The following is a 26,857-nucleotide window of genomic DNA, read 5'->3' as shown; positions in this document are numbered from 1 at the left end:
GAAAGGTATTAATCCGCAAACAAACCTTTTCCGGAGATGGGAAGGCGGTAGAACTAGAGGACATGAAATGAGATTGAAGGGGGGCAGACTCAAGAAAAATGTCAGGAAGTATTTTTCACGGAGAGAGTGGTGGATGCTTGGAATGCCCTCCCGCGGGAGGTGGTGGAGATGAAAACGGTAACGGAATTCAAACATGTGTGGGATAAACATAAAGAAATCCTGTTCGGAAAGAAGGGATTCTCAGGAGCTTAGCGGAGATTGGATGGCAGAGGCGGGGCTGGTGGTTGGGAGGTGGGGTTAGTGCTGGGCAGACTTATACGGTCTGTGCCCTGAAAATGACAGATACAAATCAAGGGGCTGGTGGTTGGGAGGGCGGGGCTAGTGCTGGGCAGACTTATGCGGTCTATGCCCTGAAAAAGACAGATACAAATCAAGGTAAGGTATACACAAAAAGTAGCACATACCCTGTTTCCCCGAAAGTAAGACATCCCCCGAAAATAAGACCTAGTAGAGGTTTTCCTGAATTGGTAGATATAAGGCCTCCCCCGAAAGTAAGACCTAGCAAATTTTTGTTTGAAAGCAGGGCCGCCGAGAGCCGGACAAGGCCGCCCCTCTACCCATCCTCCGTCGCTCCCGGAACTAACCTTAAACGCCTCCTTTCACCTTCGCAGCAAGCAGCAGCAGGGCAGACCTCTCCTTCCTTCCGTGCCTCGCCCTCGCGGACATTACGTCAGGCGAGGGTGGGACACAGAAGGAAGGAGTGGCCTGCCCTGCTGCTGCTTGCTGCGAAGGTGAAAGGAGGCGTTTAAGGTTAGTTCCGGGAGGGCGGTCGGGCCAACCCCGATGCTTCCCTGAAAAATAAGACAGCCCCTGAAAATAAGACATAGCACATTTTGGGGGGCAAAAATTAATATAAGACAGTGTCTTATTTTCGGGGAAACACGGTATGAGTTATCTTGTTGGGCAGACTGGATGGACCGTGCAGGTCGTTTTCTGCCATCATCTATATGTTACTACTATGTTACTATATACATTCCTCTAGTGGGACCAGTTGACCCATCCTCTATTAGCTGTGTGGAAATTTACACTTTGTAGAATACACCTAAGCAGATTTCATTTTGGTGCCAAATATTTAGGCATGATATATAAAATCTAGTCCTTTTATGTGTAAGAAATTTCTGCAAAATATTATGTGAAGAGCAACATTCTGGTTCATGTGCAGACGTGTATTCATACTTTAAATTTCTTCAGACGTGATGTCACCCTTGCCACAGAAACTTTGTGTGCATGCATTCACCAGGTTTCCTCTGATTAGTGCACAAGTTCTGCATGTTTGAAATTTCCATATCATTAGCTTACTGCATTGCTGTGGTTTGCTTTCTCACTGATTTCACAGTAGAAGACAATGGAACCAGACACCTTTCTTTGCTTTATTTCATTTCGTTTATATCCTAGTGAAGTTCCTGAGGAAGTTTACACGAAACCCTGCAGAGTCGGACTCTTTATGATCTATTGAGGGCGCAGTAGCGCTTTTGTTTGGGGACAAAAAGAACATTTGATTTGTCCCCAGGTAGAAGAAATGAACTTTGGAAAAGATAAAGACCGAGCAATTGAGAAATTTTTCCCGACTGGAAAGCAACATTGAACATTCAGAAGGGGTATATTTTACCCAAATGATAGATTTTACATCCAGGAGGGAAGAAATCAGCTATATAACGATAAGTGCCTAATTGCTGTTATAAGTGTTGGAGACCTCATTGATGCTTTTAAATGTATGAGGTAGGATGGAGCAATAGATAGAATTGTTTGATTCAGACAGTTTTTTACCATTTTCATATCGGGTTATTAACCAGTTGGTGAAAAGAGCACAGGTGTGTTGTTTTGCTCACATAATTAAATATAAATCACGGAGAAGTTCCATGATTGAGAAGCTTGTCCACCCTTAGAGACATAAATCATTTTGGTGTAGTCTTGCTTGGGTGAGTTTATACTCTGAGAACTCTCCATTATTCATTTATTTGTGGCATTTATACCCTGCTCTTTCCCGCTCAATAGCAGGTTCAGTGCAGCTTACAATGTATGGGTACAGAGTATCACAAAGATAACACAGATGTATAGAGTAGAACAATGCATGGGTACAAAAGAATCGCAAAGATAACATCGTTGTATAGAGAGATGTGGGGGAAGGATTGAAGTATGGGTAGTGTTAGTGGTGTGGATTAGGTTTGGGTAGTGTTAGTGGTGTGGATTAGGTTTGTGAATTAAGTTGGGTCGTTTGGATAGGCTTGTTTGAAGAGGTAAGTTTTCAGCAACTTTCGGAAGGGTAGGTGTTCGTTGGTTGTTCGGATGTGTCTTGATATGGCATTCCAGAGTTGGCTGCCTATAACGAAGAAATTGGATGTGTAGTAGGTTTTGTATTTAAGACCTTTGCAATTGGGAAGGTGTAGATTGAGATATGTTCAAGAAGATTTGGACTCGTTCCTGGCTGGAAGGTCGATCATATTTGTCATGTAACTTGGAGATTCTCCGTGGAGGATCTTGTGGATCAGTGTGTGGGCTTTGAAGTGTATTCATTCTTTGATAGGGAGCCAGTGTAGTTTTTCACGGAGTGGTGTTGCGCTTTCAAATCGAGATTTACCAAAAATGAGTCTGGCTGCTGTGTTTTGGGCGGTTTGGAGTTTTTTCAGGATTTGGGCTTTGCAACCAATGAAGATGCTGTTGCAGTAGTCAGCTTGGGTGAGTACTGTGGATTGTACCAGGTTGCGGAAAGTTTTTTGGGGGAGGAATGGTTTTACTCTTTTCATTACCCACATCATGTTGAACATCTTTTTCATGGCTTTTGCATTTATTTATTTATTGCATTTGTATTCCACATTTTCCCACCTATTTGCAGGCTCAATGTGGCTTACATAGTTTTGTTATGACATTATTATTCCAGGATACCAGATAAAATTAGTAATGTGCAGAGATTGAGTAGGGGAAGAAAGAAAGGAAATGATTAGGCGGGTAAGTATAGAAGGTGGACTTCCGTAACTGAGTGGATTGGTGGGGTGGATTAGTGAAGCTATGGATTCTCTTTGTAGGCCTTGTTGAAGAAGTATGTCTTTAGAGATTTGTGAAAGCTGGTTGTTTCATCAATTGTTTTCAGGTCTGTAGGTAATGCATTCCATAGCTGCGTGCTCATGTAAGAGAAGGTAGTGGCATGCAGCAGCTTGTATTTTAGTCCTTTGCAGCTGGGGAAGTTCAGATTGAGAAATTTGCGGAATGATCTTGTGGCGTTTCTGGGAGGTAGGTCCACGAGGTTTAACATGTAGATTGGGGCGTCTGCATGAATGATTTTGTGTACAATCGTGCAGATTTTGAACGCAATGCGTTCCTTAAGTGGGAGCCAGTGAAGTTTCTCTCTTAGGGATTTTGCACTTTCATATTTAGTTTTTTCAAATATGAGTCTGGCAGCAGTATTCTGGGCTGTTTGGAGTTTTTTGATAGTCTGTTCTTTGCAGCCAGCGTACAGTGCGTTGCAGTAGTCCAGATGGCTTATTACCATTGACTGTACCAAGGTACGGAAGACATATCTCGGGAAGAAAGGTTTTACTCTTTTGAGTTTCCACATGGAGTGGAACATCTTTTTCGTCGTGTTCTTCACGTGGGTGTCGAGAGTGAGGTTTCGGTCGATAGTAACTCCCAAGAATTTTCAAGTTTTGTGAGATAGGAAGAGAGCAGTATGGTGTGATTATGGCGGAGAAGTTTTTGTGTTATGTTGTGAGGTGAGTACAAGACGTGTTTTTTTCTGCGTTAAGTTTTAGTTGGAATGCATCCGCCCAGGTGTGCATGATTTGGAAGCTTTGGTTTATCTTGTTGGTGATTTCATTTAGATCATTTTTGAACGAGATGTAAATTGTGACATCTTCTGCATATATGTAGGGGTTGAGTTTTTAGAGTAAGGTGGTTGTCTAATATTACTCCTAGGATTTTTAGATTGTCGGATATTGGGATTGTAACGTCGGGGGTGGTCAAGGTAGTTGGGAGTAGAGTGGAATGTTGTGATGAGAGGATTAAACATTGAGTTTTTTCTTTATTCATTTTCATCTTGAAAGCGTTAGCCCAGGAATCTAGGATGTTCATGCCAGTGATTATTTTATCTTAGATTTCTTCAAGGTTGGATTGGAAAGGAATGAATATGGTGAAGTCATCTGCATAGATAAAGGGGTTTAGACCAGATTTGGATAGGGATTTAGCCAGAGGAATCATCATAAGGTTGAAGAGGATCGGGGATAGAGGTGATCCTTGGGGGACTCCGCATTTTGAGGACCACGCAGATGATATTGTTGAGGTTGATTTTACTTGGTAGGATCTAGTGGTGATGAAACATTTTATCCATTTAATAATGTTTCCACCGATCCCTAGTTTGTCCCGTAGTTTTGTGAGGATATCGTGGTCTACCATGTCAAATGCGCTGGATAGATCGAACTGCAGAAGAAGTATGTTGTTGCCAATTGAGATTTCTCGTTTGAACTTGGATATTAGGGTGAGTAATACTGTTTCTGTGCTGTGCGCAGGTCAAAAACCTGATTGTGACTCATGCAGTATGGAGAATTTTTGTATGAATTTGTTGAGTTGGGAGGTCACTCTATTTTCCATAGTTTAGTAAGAAGAGGGATGGAGGCCACAGGTCGATAGTTAGTGATATCTTTCGCTGGTTTCTTGGGGTTTTTTGGTATAGGTGTAGTAGAATATTGTCGTGTTCGGAGGGGAAGGAGCCTTGTTGGGAGTAGGAAGTTTAGGTGGGTGGTGAGGTCCGTAATGAATCGTGCAGGGGCATTTTTCATTAGATAATTGGGGCATGGGTCCAGGTGGCAGTGAGACTTGGATAGTGCTGTGCAGATTTCCTTGTGCTAAGGGGGGTGAAGTTTGTCCAGTAGCAGTCTGCTGGGATCTCTTCTGAGTCGGGGTCCAGTTCATCGAGGAAAATATCAATGTTGGCGTCGTTATGGGAATAGAGTTGCATAGATTAATGATTTTATCGTTGAGTATTTGGCCATCTGGTCGGCGGGGTGACAATTTGAGGATGAGGTGTTACTGGATTCAGGTTGAGAAGATTCTTTATAATTTGGTATTGTTTTGTATGTCTGTTCCTGTGGCTGTGATTTGTTTAGTATAGTACGTTCTTTGGCTCGTTTAATATCATTCTTGTATTCTTTTGAGTTTGTTTCCACTCATGCAGGGTGAGATCATCTTTTGGTTTTCTCCAAGTTTTTTGAGTTTCCTGGTTTGTTTCTTAGTTCCTCATTAAACCATGGTGAAGGTTTTTTTCTTTGTTGGTAGATTTTTGGAGTGTAGCGGGGCGATTTCATCCAAAATGAGTTTGCATCTGTGGTCCCATTCTGTGAGGAAGTGGTTGAGTTGGATCTATTGACCAGTTGTTATCATAGATTTGTTGCCAGAAGGTATCCTTGCCAATTCGTCCTCTGGGTGTAGACTGTACGGGGTCAGGCGGTTTGGATTGGTCATATATAATAGATTATCATATTGGATTATCATATATAATATATATTCATATATATATATATATATATAAATATTTATTTAATGAGATTGGTAGGTCTGGTCAAGATTCTATCTATAATTGACTCCTCCTTTTGGTACTCTAGTTCTTGGATAATTTACTTATCTTTAGTTTAACAAACAGGAAGCAAGATACAGTATATTTTTTAAATGTTGTGTTCTGGGCTCTGATTGGCCTGGAGTTTGAAGCTAAACTAGCAGTTACTGATTTTGAGTTCAGGTCTTTGCCAGGAGAAAAGAGAGACAGATCTCTTTGCTTAGGCTCGGTGAATTATATGTCCTGATCTTCTCAAGTAATTTTTAGAAAGTAAACAAATGTATAGTTAGTGTTATATTGATCTATATTTCAGTTACCTCTTATTGTTTGCTGATTGCACATTTTTTGTACACTGTTCAGTTTTAAGTCAATAAACAGTTCAGCTTATGCCTCTTTGTCTGGACTGATAAAGAATCCTTGTGGTTGTATGTTGGGACTGTGAGTGCTTTCTGGGAACTGTGAGACTACTGGGAGTGTGGCTCCAGTAATCTAGAAATCACTGGGGATAATTGAGAGCGTGAGACTCGCCCAGAGGCGATTGTGACCCAGTCGGTGGGAGGAGAGTGCCTAGTGTACAGCACAGGTGGGCAGGTGGACCTGAGCTGTGCTGGGGATAGACCCTCTAAATGGCTGCGGGGGGTAACCCCAGTCGGGTGGCTAGCATTTCATGATACTTCCTAACATCAGTTTATGTATTTTAATTTTGTTAACTACTTCATGTCCTGTATGAATGACAGTAGCTAGTTCTTTCCTATCATAATTTGGCATTCTTTTCTATTCTACAAGTTGTACCCTTTATTTTTAACTGTAAACCTCTTTGATTTGGTCACAACTATGCGGCATAGCAAACTCAGTAAACGATTATTTATTTATTTATTTATTTATGGCATTTATACCCCGCTCGATAGCAGGCTCAGTGCGGCTTACAGGATGTGGTACAGAGTATCATAGAGATAACACAAAGTAAGGTACAAGGTGTGGTACAAAGTACCACAGAGATAACATAGAGTATGGTATGAAGTATCACGGAGATGATCCAGTTGGAAAGAGTAGGACAATAGGGAGGGATGTGTGGGAGAGGATTGGAGTATGGGTAGTGTGGTTTGAGTTTGAGAATTAAGTTGGGTTATTTGGGTAAGCTTGTCTGAAGAGGTAAGTTTTAAGCAGCTTTCGTAAGGGTAGGTGTTCATTGGTTGTTCGGATGCGTCGAGGTATTGCGTTCCAGAGTTGGCTGCCTATAACAACATACATTCTCCACATCTTCACACACATATTCCCAATACATTACATTAAGCATTCCCAGTCATAAAGATGTTAATTTATCCTTTTTAATTACTTTAGTATCCACAGGAGGCACCAGCAATCTCCATCCAGAATCCTCGTGGTCTGTCAGATGAGCTGCTTCACATGTGAGTTGTCTTGTAGTATTCTGATGTTGTCATGCCTGTACCTGTCTCTAGCCAGTCAAGAGAGCCACACTGTCCTTATTTATTTCAGCTGAGAGGGAAATGGGGGCAGGGTTTACCTTTTTCAGTAATAGATGTGCCAAGAGACTTTTGAGGGAGGAAAGTATAGTGGGACATGAAGAAGAGCAGACTGAATGGTTAAGGAAAGGAAACTTCCATTTAATTAGTTCAGATCAGACAGAAACTTGCCATGCTGCTGTCTAAGAAATATTGAGCATTACCACATTTAAAAAATATTTTGATAATCTTTATTGAAAAGTGTTTTTATTATATAGAAACAGTAAAAATATGTGAGCATGTCTTGACATCCATAGAAAACATGAAACTTCTCCTCCTCTACCCCCACCCACCAATCCAACCTAAACATTCTCCCACCCTTAAAAAGCCCCTACCCCTCCCTCCATTCCTCAGTAGTTCTCCAGCAGGGACCACTTAAGAATCTTTGATGCCTAATGTCTGTTTAGTTTCTCCATCCATGTTATAAATTAAAGACATTCTCTCCACAGTTTCAATGCCAGTGCCTCCATTTGTTTCCAACATCGAGCCACCTCGTGTCACCATAAGCCCCCATTTAATAAGTCTTTTATTTTTGTTACATTTGTACCCCGCGCTTTCCCACTCATGGCAGGCTCAATGCGGCAGGCAATGGAGGGTTAAGTGACTTGCCCAGAATCACAAGGAGCTGCCTGTGCCGGGAATCGAACTCAGTTCCTCAGTTCCCCAGGACCAAAGTCCACCACCCTAACCACTAGGCCACTCCTCCACTTACGCCTTTATGCCTTTACTTAGTTTACAGGGCAATAATCCCAACAGGTAGGGCTTAGGTAAAATCCACAGTGATTCTCCTGATAACATGTAGATCGGGAGTGGCCAAGATAGCAGCATGAGAGTTTGCTGGTGCATACCTCTTTCGCTGGTGTTTTGTCAGTTTCTTTTGATGAATCAAAATAAACTTGGTGATAATTGTCATTGCAAAGGCCTCTGTTTAACCCCTGATAAGGAGGGAGAACTGGTAGAATGAGGTATGTCGTCAAGTGGTATTTAAAAAGAAAAGAAACATGTTTTGTTGGAATTGTCTTGTTCTTTGGCACTTGGTGCCATAAAGAAGAAACACACACTGAGTGTTTATGTTTATCCTATATAATAACTAGCCGTTAAGCCCATAAAAATGGGTGAGATTTCCAGCTACCCTCCTCGCCGGCGCTCCCTCCCCCCTCCGTGCCGGGCCCCCTGCACTGACCTGACCAGTGCCTCTCACCTCCGTGTGAAAGCGCTGCAGGCAGCAGCAGATCGCTCTGCTGCTGCCTGCAGCGCTTCCACACGTAGGTGAGAGGCGCTGTCAGGTCAGTGCAGGGAGCCTGATGCGGAGGACGGCGGGAGCAGCGGCGGAGATGGGGGGAGGGTGGAGGTTGGTGCGCGCGATGTTCGTTTCCAGGCGGCAGCGTCCGACAGTGACTCCGACTCCATTTCCCTCTCTGTTCCGCCCTCTGACGTCATCACGTCTTGACGCGAGGGCAGGACAGAGAGGGAAGTCTCTACTGCGCATTTGCAGGTGAGTCGGTCACTTGCCGTTTATTATATGTTTGATTCTCACCTCCAACGTTCTGACTTGCCTGGGACTGTGGCTCATTCCGAGTTGGTCTGCTAGGCTCTGTAGATCAGGCTGACATCACCGTAGCCATTATGATGTCAACTTCAGAACCTGGGGGGGTGGGAACATGCCTCACAGCTGATCCATGTCTAGAGGAGGGTTGCTGGACATGTGTGGCTGGAGGGGGGCAAGGGAGAGAGGAAGGTCGCTGGACATGGGTGGCTAGAGGGGGGGCAGGGGAGAGAGGAGGGTCACTGGACATGGGTGGCTGCAGGGGGGGGCAGGGGGTCGCTGGACATGGGTGGCTGCAGGGGGGGAGGGGAGAGAGGAGGGTCACTGGACATGGGTGGCTGCAGGGGGGGCAGGGGGTCGCTGGACATGGGTGGCAGGAGGGGGGTAGGGGAGAGAGGAGGTTCGCTGGACATGGGTGGCTGCAGGGGGAGAGGAGGGTCGCTGGACATGGGTGGCTGCAGGGGGAGAAGAGGGTCGCTGGACATGGGTGGCTGCAGGGGAGCCGAGGAAAACCTTGTTAGTGCCCGTTCCTTTGTGTCAGAAACAGGCCTTTTTACTAGTTTTTTTTATAAGATATAATAGTGCCCTACTAGTCGGACTAAGGATATATCTAGCCCAGTATCCTGTTTCTAGTGGTGGCCAAACCAGGTCACAAGTACCTGGCAGAATCCCCAAAAGTAGTAAGATCCCAGAAAGTAGTACTAACCCCCAAAAATAAGCAGTGGCTTTCCCCAGATATACCTTAATGGTTTATGGACTTTTCCTCCAGGAATTTATCCAAGCTTTCTTTAAACACAGCTACATTAAATGATTTTACCACATGATTCAGCAGCAAGTTTCAGGGCTTAGCTATGTGTTAGTGAAATTTGTTTTAAATTTGCTACTATGTAACGTCATAGAATGTCTCCAGTATACTTTTTGAAAGAGTAAACAGTTGATTCATGTTTACTCGTTCCACGCCACTCACTCAGTCTTTTTTATAGACCTGTAACATAACATACATACAACTGTTCTTCAGGCTGAAGAGACTTAACCTATATGTGAGTTGTTCCATCTCATTTAATCATTTTGGTCACCCTTCTCTGTACCTTTTTTTAATTCCACTATATATTTCCACTGCTGAGAGGGCCTAGAAGAAGAGGACGACAGAGGTTTGTCTTCTGGCATGCGCAGAGTCTTAGAATCCCCCAGGTCTTTGACTAGCCTCTCCAAGTCCACCCCAAAGAGGAGTTTACTATTAAAAAGTAACTTGACCAAACGCTTCTTAGACACTGCATCCGCTGCCCAGTGGCGTAACCACAACAACCGATGTCCCAAAATAGTCAAAGCCATTTGCTTGGCCGAAGCTCTTACCAGATCATATAAAGTGTCCACCAAATATGCAAACCCTGTTTCCAAATCAGGAAACTCCGAGGATGGCTGAGTTCCTGAGTCCAACAGGACGTCAGCTGCCTGTTGCACCCACAAAAGGGAAAAACAGGCAGCACAGGACCCACAGATGGCCGCCTGCAAAGACAAAGCAGACACCTCAAAGAACATCTTCAAGACTGATTCCAGCTTCTGGTCTTGTATATCCTTGAGGGTAATGCCACCTTCCACCGGCAGGGTAGTCTTTGTAATCACAGCTGCTACCAGGGCATCCATCTTTGTGACACTAGGAGATATCTTCCTGGTCACCCTTCTGGCGCGCCCAAGTCTCGATACCAACCATGACATTCCTTTCAACAGGATAAGTGCTCTTCCGGGAGCACTGGCAAGTCCTATCCTGTTGCCCGGCCTTCCCAATGATGGGGCGCTGTCCCATTCCTTGGTGCCTCTAGCGGGGTGGTTCACACATTTACAAGGAATGGGCCAAACTGACAACAGACCTATGTGTTAGACCTTATTCAAGATGGTTACAAGCTTGAATTTTCCTCTCCCATTGCAGATTTTTTCTTGGCTTCCCCATGTGCTGCTTCTCAAAAGCGACAAGCTGTCTTTTCCACTCTGCTGAAGCTCTTTCATTTGGGGGCGGTGGTTCCTATCCTTCGCTGGATTGTGGTCATGGACGTTAGTCCATCTATTTTGTAGTCCCCAGTAAGGGTGGATCTTTTGTCCGATCCTAGACCTTCGTCGAGTGAACATGTCTCTGTGGGTGCGTCACTTTCGCATGGAAACTGTACGCTCGATCATCACTGCAGTTCAGCCGGGGGATTTCTGACAGCATTGGATCTCAAGGAGGCCTACTTACATATTCCCATCTGGCCACCTCATCAGAAGTTTCTGTGCTTCGCATTTCTGGGTCAACATTTCCAGTTTCAGGCCCTTCCCTTTGGCCTGGCCACGGCTCCGCGCACCTTTTCAAAGGTCATGGTAGTGGTGGCAGTCGTGTTGCGGCGGGAAGGAATTACAATCCATCCCTATTTAGACAACTGGCTAATTCATGCCTCCTCAGTCCAAGTTTGCTCTTGTTTCTGCGTATTCCGGTGCTTTGGTTATACATGTGAACTTATATGCTGTGTTGGTAACAGCCCTTGAATATATAGGTGCTGCTTTTTTCATATCTGGGAGTCCCCTTGAATATGTGCATGCCCATTGAACAGCTTTCTATTATTTTTTGTCTGAAATATATATTTTATTAAATAGTTTAGAAATATACAAGAAAAGATTTAAAATAATACAATTTAGGAGGGGGGGAGACATTTATAGAGAGTATCCTTGATATATAGAGCTTCATAAGTGAGCAGCCTTTGTGGCTAGTCTCACTGAAATCTAGCTCGGCTGAATGGTCAGCCTATCCTGAACTCTCTTTTGGCCCTCTTCTTTCTAGTAAATTTCTATATTTGTAGGGGTTCTTCTCTAGGCATTCGATATATGATTTTATATTTTGGGGGGATTGACTTCCTTTACTTTTTTGTCTCTCCCTATTGGGATTTTATATTTTTTGTCAGTGATTTATTTTTTAAAAATGTAGCAGATTGGTAAGAGAAGACTTTCCTTGGCTAAATCCATGTCTTATTTTCTAATAAAAAATGTTAATCCTAAAATAGCAAGTCAGTGGGATAGTTCCCAGTTTTGCTTTGTTTTAATTTTTAGAAGTCTTTATTGAAAATCAAAAGGCAGAAGCAGTTACAAAACAGACAATAAGAAACAGCAAAACAAAAATGCAGCACAGCAACAAGATAAATATATGGTAATGAAAATAAGGGAGCAACCCTTGCCCAAGGCAGCAAATGTACAAGCAGTAGAACTTTTATCCTATTTTATAGGATTAGATTTAAGTTGCTGAGAAGAACATAAAAAAAGCTGTGCTGAATCAGACCAAAGTCCATCAAGCCTAGCATCCTGTCTCTAACAGTGATTAGTCCAGATTACAAGTAGCCAGCAGATCCCAAGCAACTGTCAGGAGAAAGAAAGCAAAATACATTTTTGGTGACATGGTGTGCACTGGAAACAAAGGCACCCCTGAAAATCAAAGGAGTAAACCCACACCGAGAGGAGGATGCACAAAACTTTCCATGCTTGCAACGTCTTCTTTTACTGGTTCTAGCCAGTTTAGTGTGCACGATATTCAGCGAGAAATGCACAAAGGGGTTCTGCACACCTTTTACCGTTCGTGGTAGCAGACAATGGAAATCATATGCAAATATATTAAAATGAGCTCAGTTGAACAGAAAGATGCTTTCATTAGCTTTATGCATCCTCATGGTCCCGCTACTTCATTTTATTGGCCGGTTAGACGTGATACTTGCTGGATCCCAGAACAACTTATCATTGCTGTTATTCCAGCTCCATCAGTGACATCATCTGGTTGGCAATATAGTTTCCCTGAAACCGTTCTCTTGCAGATCAATGATGCTTTCAGAATGATGAAGTAACTGAAGAAGGCAGGCTTGGGAACCTGCAGTGAAGTAACTGAAGAAGGCAGGCTTGGGAACCTGCAGTAAAGAAACACACAATCAGGCTTGGGATCCTACAGTAAAGACACACACAATCAGGCTTGGGATCCTGCAGTAAAGATGCCCACCCGTGGCTGTTACTGCATGGCTATCGGGCGTGGCCCCAATGGCGATGGAGATGCTGGTTTCAATGTGATAACCAGTAATGGCTCAGCCATCATGGACCAGCACAATACATTGCGCACACAAAATATAACATAATTTGACCAGAATAAATGGCTACTTAATGGTGGCATTGCAAAACAAAAACATATCAGTGTTGTAGAGCACAATTTTCTCTTTCAGATGATATTGTTCATAAGCTGATTCAGGCAGACTCTTTTTTAATAATTGGCTTTGAACTTTGGTACATTTTACCATTTGCGCTGACAGTGCCAACTTTGAAGAGATCCTGCAGGGCGGTTATAGATGCTGGTTAGTTGCAAATCTGGCAGTATTATGTTCAGTAGAAATGTAAGGGTTTCAATGAAATCAACCTGGTGTGGGTAAATCAACAGTTTCCAATATTTCCACCAGACTAAAAAAATATATAACCCAGCTAAAGAACTTTTATGTTCAGCACAAGCATAATGCTTGTTCAAAATTTCAAGTCCGTATCTTTGTTTGCAAGGAAGTTGTTGCAGTCTGAATATTGGTCCAAATATGTTCCGATGAGTCGCGACCAATTTTGATGCACACTTTGAGTCAACTTGTTTGACTAGATTTTGCATCCATAATGTTAAAATGTATTTCATCGGAATTAGCATCAAAAACTGTACAGGATTTGAATTTTTTACCCATTCTTATAAATGTGTTTGGATTTTATTAGACCCCAAAAATGGCATTTTGGTAAATGTCGCGCGCTCATGGACTGACAACCTTTCAGAAAAGGGGGTCTAGATCTGCAACTATTGCAGTAGAGACCTCAAATTTTGGGAAACTTCGTTTAACACCTGACTCGCACAACAGATAAAATTTGAACAAAATTGGAGACATGATGGTGGGGAGGTTTAGACCACTTGGCATGGAATGACCCTCTTGTTCTAGGGAGCTAACATAACTATTCGGTTGTTTGGTTTCCCAACACGTCAACATACCTCGCTTTTCCAGAAGCTCAATGCATTTGGGTTCTCTAGCTGGGTTATCTTTGCAACACAGCTGCACCTAACCTCCTAGTCTGTTCTGTTTTTGAACACATGGGCTCACCTGATCTCAGTTTCACAACTTCACAGTGCTCATTTGAACCTTTCTTTTAAGAATAAGCTAAGCTTCTCCTCTTAGCCTCCTTGTACTCTCTGGGCTTTTGTCCTCTCTTCTCGACTCCCCATGCCAAGTGGCTTAGTCTAACGGTTTCAGCTACTTCTAGTACCAGCTGGATTTTCATTCTTTTCTCTTCATCTACCTTTAGCCCTGTTATGCCAGACATATTTTTTTCTCTTTTTGAGAGCAGCTGGGATTTCTTTTTAGATGTTTACAGATTACATTACTGTCACTTTTGTTAGGTAGCTGCTTTTTTGCTTAAGAATTTTTCTTTTTCCTTCTGCCCTACTTAGGTTGCAACCTTTACCCTCAAGGCTTTAGCAAAATCTTTACTTCATAGACTCAGTGGCATTTCTCCTCACGAAAGATGCAGTACCTTGAGTAGATGTTCATAATACAGATGGCCTCTATAGCTCACATTTTGGTGAGCACTGCAGTTTTGGCAGTTTTCAATTCCCTTCTAGAAGTTTTGATTGTGATTAGGCCCTAGCTCCTACTTGGTAGATCGTTAATTCAGCATGCTTCAATAGCTGCGAATGTGGTGGTTCAACCATACAGTGTTTCATTGCAATTTTCTTCTGCCAACATACAGTGTTTCTTTATATAGCTGAGGGAGAGGGTGAAGTGCAAAAATGTAATTTTGACTTGCCTCCCCAATACATGGGTTGCCTCCCCGTGTTCTGTGACATAATTCAGCATAGAAAAATATATAAATAATGCGTTCAAACTGAAACTCAACGCAGAGAAAACACAATGTCTTGTACTAACCTCACAACACAACAAAAACATCTACTCCAAAATAACCACACCATAACTGTTCTCTTCCTGTCGTGCAAAACCAAAAAATTCTTGGAGTGACTATCGACCGAAACCTCACACTTGATACTCATGTGAAGAATAACATGAAGAGAATGTTCCACTCAATGTGGAAACTCAAAAGAGTAAAACCTTTCTTCCCGAGACATATCTTCCGCACCCTGGTACAGTCAATGGTAATAAGTCACATGGACTACTGTAATGCACTATACGCCGGCTGCAAAGAACAAAATATCAAAAAACTCCAAACAGCCCAGAATACAGCCGCCAGACTCATATTTGGAAAAAATAAATATGAAAGTGCTAAACCACTAAGAGACAAACTCCATTGGCTCCCACTCAAAGAACGCGTTGAGTTCAAGATGTGCACGATAGTACACAAAATTATACACGCAGACGCCCCAATCTACATGCTAAACCTTGTGGACTTGCCTGCCAGAAACGCTGTAAGATCATCCTGCAGATATCTCAATCTGCACTTCCCCAGCTGCAAAGGACTAAAATATAAGCTGACACACACCACCACCTTCTACTTGAGCACGCAGCTGTGGAATGCTCTACCTACAGACCTGAAAGCTATTGACGAAATAATTAACTTCCGCAAATCTCTGAAGACTCATCTCTTCCAAAAGGCCTACGAGGAAAATACATACAGGCATATTTTCAAAGCACTTAGCCTTCCAAAGTTCCATAGAAACCTATGGAACTTTGGAAGGCTAAGTGCTTTGAAAATATGCCTGATAACCTACAAAACTACTTCAACAATCCACACAGTTACCGCAGCTCACCTCTAACTTACCTAACACTTTCCGTCTATCCTCCCTTACCTAATCTTTAAACAGTAATAATTGCACTTGTTATCATGAAACGACTATGCCTATCTTCTCTTACCAACATTCAAACTATAAGAATTGTACCTGTTATCACAAAATGATTGTCATAACCACACTCTGTAAGCCACTTTGAGCCTGCAAATAGGTGGGAAAAGGTGGGATACAAATGCAATAAATAAATAAATCTTGGGAGCACACTCATATTCCTCTGGAAACACTTTGTAAAGTAAAACAAAACCCTGCAAAAAAAAAAAAAAAGACTCAGAACCCATATAGCAAACACTATGCCAAAATAATAACTCCCACGATTCAAATTGCATCAACCCTACCAGTGAAAAGGCAACACTACAAATATTGCACTAGGCCCTAGAACTTCAACACACTTCCAACTGGGGAAACTCAACAAATCAAATTGCTAGAAATCCTTACACAAGAACTACACACAAGCTGAATCCTTCACCTCGGGCACACATGCAGACCCTCATCTAGTACAGAATAAGAGATCACAAATTAGAATCCAAGCATGCAGGCAAAAACTGAAATAGAAACTCCCCAAAGAGCTAGACTGAAAAGTGCAGTATTGGAAAAAGAAAAACAGAAATGCATTTCTTCCTCTACTTTGTGCACAAATCCCAGTCCCTAAAGATGGAAAATGTTTTTTCTTTTCTACCTTTGTTTTCTCATCATCTTATTCCTCTGTTCTCCATTTTTCTTGTCAGTCGTCTAGGTTCTTTTTCAGGGTGGCCTTTTCATTTGTTTTCTCTCCTACTGTTGTCTTCCATTCTTCCTCTACATGTCTCTGACACTGATGTTTCCTTTTTCCATTTTTCTCTTATTTGCCTTTCTATTTATTCCACATCTATTTTACCTTGCATTTTCCTGTTTATTCACCCTTGTTTTCACCCTTCAGTCACCTAGGCTTTCCATCTTTCACCCCTTCTCCAGAGCTCCCATTGCCCCGTCTCTCTTTGTCCTGTTCCCTTCTGTATTTAACCTACTCTCTATCCTAGTCCTTCAGCTCCATTCTGTACTTACCCCCTCAGCTCTCATCTGCCTTTCACCTCCTCAGAAAGGCGCAAAGAGATGGTCCAAAAGTACACAAACCAAAGTGATTTAAAAAAGCACAAATGAGCCCTCAAGTCTGGAACAATGCAGAATCTTTAATGTAATAGACTCGACACAGGCCTTGTTTTGGCACAAAGTGCACCTGCCTCAGAGGTAGAACAAATGCTCTTTGCAATAGCAAAGAAAAAAAAAAAGGCCAAAACGTCCTTCAAACAGCACTGCTGTAAAATAGCATAGGAAAACTGTAGCATGTGTTATGGTCCTATATTTAGTTGATCAAAGTGTCTTTTAGTGTAGCGAAACACTGCTGGGTTTTCCCGGAACTACAACGCTCCAGCACAGTACAAGTGTCTCTGTCTAGTACGGTACACTAAAAGTCACTTTGATCAACTAAATATAGGACCATATTTCACCAACACATGCTATAGTTTTCCTATGCTGTTGTAGCTAAGATATTGATATCCTGCTTTTGCTCCAAGTAAACCGTTTTCCTACCCTTCAACTAATGTTTCCAGAAAATAGTAAGTTAGTTCTCACAAAACCAGTTCACCTTCCCTAGGAGTTACTTTTTCCTCCCAATAGCAACAAAGCTAATTCAGAAAGTCCTGCAAGTGCTCAGTAGATCACTTCAGAAAGATCTAAAGCTTTGTTTACATTTCTCAATCTGGGATTCCATCAAATGATGTCACCCAGTTGTGAGGACTGATATCATGTTGTCCTCGAAGACCACTTGTTTAGACTAGAGGGTAAATAACATTGCTTTCATATCTTATCAAGACAAAACACCAGCAACAATTTGAGGTATGCTGACTTCATTACAGAATGTATCTAATCCTATGTACAAAATGCTGGGTTCCATATTAGGAATTAACATTTGGGAAAAGGATCTTTGGCATCACTGTAGAGAATATATTGATATCTTCAGCAAATATGCAGAAGCAGTCAAGAATAGCCAATCTTAGGAATTATTGGGAAAGAAATTGAGAAAATGGAGAACATCATAATGTTTCTAACAGTAGAGCCACACTTTGACTGTTGTGTGTATTCTGCTTGCCCCATCTCAAAAACACGATGAGGCTTATTTTCAAAGCACTTATACTTACAAAGTTCTATAGGTTACTATGTAACAGTGTCAGTCTAAGAGATTTAAAAATACGCCTCATCGTGTTTTTGAGATGGGGCAAGCAGATTACACACAACAGTCAAAGTGTGGCTCTACTGTTAGAAACATTATGATGTTCTCCATTTTCTCAATTTCTTTCCCAATAATTCCTAAGATTGGCTATTCTTGACTGCTTCTGCATATTTGCTGAAGATATCAATATATTCTCTACAGTGATGCCAAAGATCCTTTTCCCAAATGTTAATTCCTAATATGGAACCCAGCATTTTGTACATAGGATTAGATACATTCTGTAATGAAGTCAGCATACCTCAAATTGTTGCTGGTGTTTTGTCTTGATAAGATATGAAAGCAATGTTATTTACCCTCTAGTCTAAACAAGTGGTCTTCGAGGACAACATGATATCAGTCCTCACAACTGGGTGACATCATTTGATGGAATCCCAGATTGAGAAATGTAAACAAAGCTTTAGATCTTTCTGAAGTGATCTACTGAGCACTTGCAGGACTTTCTATATATCCCAGAAATACAAAAAGCTACCATAAAGAGTGACAATGATTATAGAGGGGCTGAAATGGCTTAGTTGCAGATAATTCTAAACGTATTAGTGCTCTTTAGTTTGATGAAAATATAACTGAAAAAGATATAAGAGCTTTTACAAAATTGTGAGTGTTTTGGAGCACATTGTTAGCAATGCTGTTTACCCTATCATAGTGATAAGACTAGGGAACAGTCCATGAAACAGCAGCTTTCAAATACATTTTAGAACACCATTTACCCTTTTTTTTTTTTTTTTTACTTTAAAGCAATGGAAGCTAGAAAATGAGGATATTTCTGTAAGAAGTGGTAACTACAAGTCCTGTGAGGCAGTGGGCTGTAAGCTTAGCCGGACCAGGCTAGTGAAGCCTGGGAAAGGAATGGTGATTTAACTGCTTTGAGCAGGGCTAATTACTAGGGCTGAGGTGCTGACAGCTGCAGTAATTAGCATCCACTTTGAAAGGAAGGAATCCTTTCAGTTAAAGTGGATGCTAATTACTGCAGCTGTCAGCACCTCAGCCCTAGTAATTAGCCCTGCTCAAAGCAGTTAAATCACCATTCCTTTCCCAGGCTTCACTAGCCTGGTCCAGCTAAGTTTACAGCCCACTGCCTCATAGGACTTGTAGTTACCACTTCTTACAGAAGTGTTTCCCTATACCAGGTGGAACTCAGGAGAGAAAGATGGAGATGGACTATAAGCTATAGAAAGAGGAATGTTTCTTGAAGAAGGCAGGGCTGGAGTTAGAGGTCAATCTGCCAAATAAGGGAATTTTTTACTTATTTGGTAGCCTGGGTGGAGACTACTAAATAAGGGAAAATGTCTTTATTTGGCAGACCAGGATGCACCAGGTGGGGTCAGGCGCTGCTATTTTAGAAGATAGCAGTGCTGGAGGCAGTAGTGAGTGGGCATTGCCTCTTCAAGGTATGCCAGAGGGGGAAATCTGGGGGAGGGGGAGGAGGTTGGGGGTGCCACTAGACACCAGGGAACAGTAGGGGTGATGGTGGGATGCAGCTCCTGACTTTTTTTTTTTTCTTTCAATGTCCCCCCGGTCACCATTCATGCATTGACAGGAAGGGGGACATCTTTGCAATGAGCTACACATTAGTGCCGCAATTTTAATGCAGCAGTAATTTTGCATGCTCATTGATTACTGCATCCTACATGTAACCTTTTGCAGAAAGCTCGCATTAGAAACCCTGCAGTCAGTGGTTCTAATGCACGGCCTTCTGCATTGACACCCACCGACCCCCACCCCATTTAATGCTGGAGACAAATGAGGAAACACTGGAGTGGTACAGCAGTAGTTGTTAGAAGAAGTAAAATCTTGCAATGCTAGTTTAATTAATTTATTTATTTGTAGCATTTATACCCCGCTCTTTCCCGCTCGATAGCAGGTTCAGTGCAGCTTACAATGTTTGGTAACAAAGTATCGAAAACAAAAAAAGGAGTGGGGAAAATAGGCTATATTCAAACAATGGGGCAGACGTATAAATTAGTTAAAACAATGATTTTTATTGTGAATAGGTGACTCAACACAGCCGTGTTTTGGCACCGTAGCGCCTTCCTCAGGAGTCTTCCGGAAGTGTTTCAATCTTTGGGGTGATTGGCACACTGGGGAAAAAACACTAAGGGATACACAATCCTTTCTTCCCAAGGAGTATTCAATGGTTAGATGGGTAACACTCAGGAAGATAATGGCATAAAGAAATGCACAGTTCCTCCTTAAGAGCGAGCGAGTGGCGATGCAAAAATCTCAAGAATATTTGCACAAAGTATCACAGAGATAGCACAATTGTTTGTAGTAGGACAATAGGGAGGGATTAAGGTATTGGTAATATTGGTATAGAGGAGTGGTTCGCGAATTAAGTTGGGTCATTTGGATAGGCTTGTTTGAAGAGGTAAGTTTTCAACAACTTTCGGAAAGGTAGATGTTCAGTGGTTGTTTGGATGTATCTTGGTATGGCGTTCCAGAATTGGCTGCCTTTAACAGAGAAGTTGGATGCGTAGTAGGTTTTGTATTTGAGACCTTTGCAGTTGGGAAGGTGAAGATTGAGATATGTTCGAGAAGATTTGGACCTGTTCCTGGCTGGGAGATCGATCAAATTGGTCATGTAACTTGGGGATTCTCCGTGGAGGATCTTGTGGTTCAGTGTGTGGACTTTGAAGTTTATTCGTTCTTTGATAGGGAGCCAGTGGAGTTTTTCACGGAGTGGTGTAGCGTTTTCAAATCGTGATTTACCAAAAATGAGTCTGGCTGCTGTGTTTTGGGCAGTTTGAAGTTTTTTCAGGATTTGGGCTTTGCAGCCAGTGAATATGCTGTTGCAGTAGTCGGCATGGGTGAGTACTATGGATTGTACCAGATTGCGGAAAGGTTTTTGTGGGAGGAATGGTTTTGCTCTTTTCAGTAGCCACATCATGTTGAACATCTTTTTCGTCATGGTTTTTGCATGAGTTTCTAAAGTTAGGTGGTTGTCTAGAGTTACTCCTAAGATCTTTAGATTATCGGATATTGAGATTGTAACGTCTGGGGTGATCAGGGTGGTTGGGAGCAAAGTGGAGTGTTGTGATGAGAGAATCAAGCATTGAGTTTTTTCCTTGTTCAATTTCATCTTGAAAGCATTAGCCCAGGAGGCTAGGATGTTCATGCCAGTAATTATTTTATCCATGATTTCTGCTAGGTTGGATTGGAAAGGGATGAATATGGTGATGTCATCTGCATAGATGAAGGGGTTTAAGCCAGATTTGGATAGAGATTTGGCCAGAGGGATCATCATAAGGTTGAATAGGATTGGGAATAGAGGCGATCCTTGGGGGACTCCGCATTTTGATGACCACGCAGACGATATTGATGAGGTTGGTTTGACTTGATAAGTTCTGGTGGTGATGAAACTTTTTATCCACTTGATGATGTTACCACCAATTCCTAGTTTGTCCAGTAGTTTTGTGAGAATATTGTGGTCTACCATGTCAAATGCGCTGGATAGGTCGAACTGCAAAAGAGGTATTTTATTGCCTGTTGAAATTTCTTGTTTGAACTTGGATATTAGGGTGAGTAATACTGTTTCTGTGCTGTGTGCAGGTCGAAAACCCGATTGTGACTCATGCAGTATGGAGAACTTTTGTATGTAATCGTTCAATTGGGAGGTCACTCTATTTTCCATCAGCTTGGTTAGAAGAGGGATGGAGGGGAGACGCATTCAAGATGGCGTCGGGGTAAGACGTGTGGTCTGAGCTCGGAGGACTCTTTCAATTCAGTTTAGTCTGCTTTCTATTGCTATGCCCAAAAGAAAGGGAAAAACGAGAGGTGGTAGCTCCTTACCCTCTAAGGACCCTCCTAGACGGCAACCTCCGATAACCGACTACACAGCTCCAGTTACTACATCGGGCGTCCTGCAGATTGAGGCGGAGAGGAGCCTCGATCAGGGGAGTGAATTATCACTCAGCCCAAGGAGTCCGTGTTTGCCTCGAGTAGTAGGTATCGACGCGAAAGGAAGTCCCGCCCCACAGTACGAAGCTGGGGAATCGGGGAAGGAGCACTCCCTTAGCGTTGCGCTGCTACAACCGGGAATTTCCCGCCAAGAACCGAATCAAACATCTACTCCCAGAAGCAGCAGTAGTCCGATTAACATCCAAGAAGAAACCCGGCCCGTTCAGGAAATGGCGGACCAACGGTTGGAACCTGTACTGCAACTACAGCCTCTGGAGAAACCAACAAAGGTGACGTTGGAATCTTTGTGGGGGGCGATGGAATCCTTGCATAAAATATGTTTTTCCCTAGTTTCCAGTTTTCAAACTAATACTTTAAAGACAGAGACCCTTCAATCAGAATTGGTATCCCAAGCAAATAATCTGAAACAATGTGAACTTTCTATCTCACAATTGAAAGAACAAGAATATAAATTACTTCAAAATGCAGACCTGATGCACAGGAAGATTGAAAACTTAGAGAATGGATCTAGAAATTTAAATTTGAGGTTTTTGAATTTTCCCTTTGTTAAATTTATTCCACTGAGAGATCTGTTCAATAAGTTCTTGAAAGAAGTCTTTAAATATCCTGAGACAAATTTTCCTCCCATACAAAAACTTTATCTATTGCCTGTTCGAGATATTAAAGGAAAAGATAAAGCAGTGGAGAATACTGCTGTGGAAAACTTGGATGTGTCTGCTCTGTTAGAGCAGTCACAGGAAGAGGTAGAATTTAGGTCTACATTATTGGTATCCTTCGTTTTCCTCACAGACAAAGAGGCAATTTTGAGGCAATATTTAAAACAAATTTCTTCTGCTGTTTTCTTGGGAGAAAGAATTCAAATTTTCCCAGATGTGTCAAGGACTACACAAGAGCGCCGAAAAAAGTTTTTGACGATGAGGCAAGAGACTATACAATTGGGAGCTAAGTTTCAGCTTCGATTTCCCTGTAAATGTGTAGTGTTCTATGAAAACAAGACATTTCATTTCTTTGATGTTTTGCAATTGCGATCTTTTTTAAATGCAAGGTTACCTAAACCACCACAGGAACCAATGGAAGGACTTTAATTATTATTAGTAGTGACAACCCCAACGCATTCTTGATTTAAACATATATATTACTTGTAGTATTCTTATCCTCTTATAAGATTTACTTAATGTCTCCCCTCTTGTTGAGGACTACAAACAATGACACTAATTTGATGAGAATATTTTCTCTAATTATGTTTCCTTATTATGTAAATTACTTATTATTTCTTGACAAAGTTCAGCTTTGGAATGTAATTGTAAAATTTATAAATAAAATAAAATAAAAAAAAAAAAAGAAGAGGGATGGAGGCCACAGGTCGATAGTTAGTGATATCTTTCGCTGGTTTCTTGGGGTTTTTTGGTATTGGTGTGAGTAGAATATTCAGAGGGAAAGGAGCCTTGTTGAAGTAGAAAATTTCGGTGGGTGGTAAAGTCTGTAATGAATCGTGCTGGGGCATTTTTCATTAAGTAGTTGGGACATGGGTCCAGTTGGCAGTAAGACTTGGAGAGTTTGGATAGTGCTATGGAGATTTCCTTAGTGCTGAGGGGGGTGAAGTCTGTCCAGTAGCGGTCTACTGAGATTTCTTCTAAGTTGGGGTCCAGTTCGTCAAGGAAAATATCGATGTTGGCGTCATCATGGGGAATTGTGTTGCACAGATTGATGATTTTATCGTTGAAGTGTTTGGCTAACTGATCGGCGGATGGACACTTTGAGGATGATGCTGTTACTGGATTCGTGTTGAGAAGATTCTTTCTAATTTTGTATTGCTTTTTTATGTCTGTTCCGGTGGTTCTGATTTGTTTTGTGTAATATGTTCTTTTGGCACGTTTAATACCATTTTTGTATTTCTTATGTGTTTGTTTGCACGCATTCAGGGTAAGATCGTCTTTTGATTTGCTCCAAGTTTTTTCTAGTTTCCTGGTTTGTTTGTTTAGTTTTTTTAGTTCCTCGGTGAACCATGGTGAGGGTTTTTCCAGTGTATGTAATGTTTTGGAGTTTAGCGGAGCGATTTCATCCAGAATAAGTTTGCACCTTTGGTCCCATTCTGCAAGGAAGTGGTTTGAGTTTGGATCTGTTGACCAATTGTCGTCATAGATTTGTTGCCAGAAGGTTTCCTTATCAATTCGTCCTCTGGTGTTGATTGTTATGGGATTGGGTGGTTTGAGTTGGTCTTTTTTCCGCCATTGTACGGATAGGATTGCTTTGTAGTGGTCGGTCCAGGGAGAAGCAATCCAGCGGATGTCTGATAAGAGGAAATTTTGGTCTGTGGAGTGTTTGTGTGTGATAATGTCGAGAGAGTGTCCTTTAATATGTGTTGGTACTGTTGGAGGAAGTTTGAAATCACATAGTTGGAGGAAGTCTTTACAGTCCCGAGTGTGGGCAGAATTGGATTGTTCTAGATGGAGGTTTAGGTCCCCTAATAGTAGTATATTGGAGTTGCTGACACATGCATTTGATATAAAGTCCATGAAAGTGGTTTGGTTATGGTTCCAGTTATTGGGAGGTCTATAAAACAGTATGCAGGTTAGGTGTTCGTGTAGCGTGGGGCTATATAGTTTTAAAGAGGCGATTTCAAGTTGGGTTGAAATGGACTCTGATATGGGTTCTAAGGAGAGAAGTATGACCTGTAGATGAGCAATTCCGCCTCCTCTTTTGTCTTTTCTAGGCCAGTGTGATATTTTGTAACTCGGTGGACATAGTTCTTTTATAATGGGATCTTCTGAATTACGGATCCAGGTTTCAGTGATGAAAAGTAGGGCAAGGTTGTCTGAGGTGATCCAGTACGTGATGATTTCGCTTTTGTTTACCACTGATCTGGCGTTGATGTATCCTATTTGGATAGATAGATGAGGATCGGCAATTTGTAGAGCTGGGCGAATTTTGATAAGTTGTCTCATTTTTGGATTGTGAGGGCCTGTGTCTGTTTTTGAAGATGATGTTGTGGATGTTGATAGGTTTTTGTGGTTGTTGTTGGTTTGTAAGGGAGAGGGTATTATGTGAGTGTTTGAGTTGTATTGGAGGAGTGGAATTATATTGAGTTCAGTTGGGGGGGTGATGGGAGTTGCGTGAGTTGTAGTGAGTGAGTGGAAGATGATGATTATTTTCCAAAGGATCATGCTGGTGAGATATTTTGGTTGGGTAGTGAAGTGTGTGTGGGTTGGTTGGGCGACATAACAATAACAACATACATACAGTTGAGAGATTGTATTGTAAATGTAAGTTATCTAAGTTATTACAATTTAGATCTACTACATTATGTTAGCAAGGCGATCTCAACAGATAACAACAAGATAGTAATATTAGGATTCGGTACAAAAGTGGGAAGTGGTGCGGTACTGCTCACCAAATCTCCTCGTGGAATCCCTGCAGCCCGGTTCTCAATGCAGATGTAATTAAATATCTTCTGAGGCAGGAACCTGCACACAGCCATGTGCATCTCCAGCCACAGCAGCGTTCCGAAGCACCCTCAATCTCGTGCTCTAGTGAAAAGGATAGATGAGACCTTTAGAAAACCATCACTGGTGCTTTAATCTTCACATTTTTTTTTAATCTTTCCCATGTCCCCTCATCACTGTGTATTACAAAACTGTTTTCTGTTCATTGTTGGTGGTCAAATTATACATTTTTCTCTTTGCTAAAGACAGGCCTGAGCTAGGATGTCCCATCTACAGGCAGGCCTGAGCTAGGGTGTCCCACCTATTTGAATAATTGCACCTGCTTTCATCAGAGAAAGGGGTAATTTTATTTCTTATATACCACATGCAAGCCCAAAAACTATCAAAATGGTGTGACAGCTTACCAGAGGTTTTTTCTCTGATGCCAACAATGCAGCAAGCCATACAGCCCTCTTACATAGTAACATAGTAAATGACGGCAGATAAAGACCTGTACAGTCCATCCAGTCTGCCCAACAATATAAACTCATTTTACATTGTATGTGATACTTCATATGTATACCCGAGTTTGATTTGTCCTTGCCATTCTCAAGGTGCAGACCACAGAAGTCTGCCCAGCACTCTTCTTGTAATAAAAGTTCTGAAGCTAATGTCAAAGCCCCTTAAAATTTACACTCGAGCCCATCCATATCTATTCACTCACAATCAAGGGCGTAGACCTTAGAAGTCTGCCCAATACCCGTTTTGTTTCCCAATTACCGGCGTCACCACCCAACCTCTGCTAAGATTCCGTGGAACAATTCCTTTAAACAGGATTCCTTTGTGTTTATCCCATGCATGTTTGAATTCCGTTACCATTTTCATCTCCACCACTTCAAGCAGGAGACCATTCCATGTATCCACCACCTTCTCTGTGAAAAAATACTTCCTAGCATTACTTTTGAGTCTGCCCCCCTTCAACCTCAATTCATGTCCTCTAGTTCTACCACCTTCCCGTCTCCAGAAAAGGTTTGTTTGCGGATTAATATCTTTCAAATATTTGAACGTCTGTATCATTTTACCCCAGTTTCTTCTTTCCTCCGAGGTATACATGTTCATGTCAGCAAGTCTCTCAAGTGCAAATCCATACCACTTTTGTAGCTTTTCTTTGCACCACTTCCAGTCTTTTTACATCTTTTGCAAGATACGGCCTCCAAAACTGAACACAGTACTCCAAGGGCTAGATGCACTAATTAATCGTTAGAGCCCTTCCCTTACCGATTCCCTTAGCGAATCGGTAAGGAACGGGCATGCATCAAGGAATAGGAATGCAAATGAGCTGCTTGTTGTAGCTCACTTGCATTCTCTATTCCGTCGTTAAACAGTCGGATAGTCAGCTGGTCAAGCATGTGCAGAGCAGCCAAGCGTTATGCTGGCTGCTCTGCACATGCCAAGGACGTCCTTTATGGATATCCTTCACTATAAAAAAAACTCCCTCTAAAAAGACGTTCTTTTTACAGGCTACAAGCTAATGTACAGTTCAGGGGCAAGAGAATAAAAACTAACCTGATACAGAGGAGCCTTCCAGCCCAGAAAATCGGGACGTGAGAGGACACAAATCAAAACTTTTTGGACGTCCCTCCCTCCAGGTCTCTCTCAGCCAATCCCAGTGCGTTTAGCTGATACTGGTAACAGCTAAACGCTCTGGGATTGTCTGAGAGAGACCTGGAGCTGATCAGTTATGCTATTACTTACTTGTTCTG

The 26,857-nt window shown here is 42.0% G+C and overlaps 1 protein-coding gene across 2 annotated transcripts in view; it reads left to right on the top strand.

Moving 5' to 3' along the window:
* Positions 1-26,857, top strand: part of RNF25 (ring finger protein 25) — a 111,087-nt gene that overhangs the window by 50,513 nt on the left and 33,717 nt on the right. For both annotated transcript variants that reach the window (XM_030208995.1, XM_030208996.1), the window contains exon 4: positions 6,944-7,011. In XM_030208995.1, the coding sequence (XP_030064855.1) occupies positions 6,944-7,011 (68 nt within the window). The remainder of the gene's footprint in view (positions 1-6,943; positions 7,012-26,857) is intronic.

This window comes from Microcaecilia unicolor, chromosome 7 (assembly GCF_901765095.1).
Source record: "Microcaecilia unicolor chromosome 7, aMicUni1.1, whole genome shotgun sequence".
Taxonomy (NCBI): domain Eukaryota; kingdom Metazoa; phylum Chordata; class Amphibia; order Gymnophiona; family Siphonopidae; genus Microcaecilia; species Microcaecilia unicolor.
Note: the sequence above shows the minus strand (reverse complement) of the source record. Positions and strands in the feature narration are given on the sequence as shown.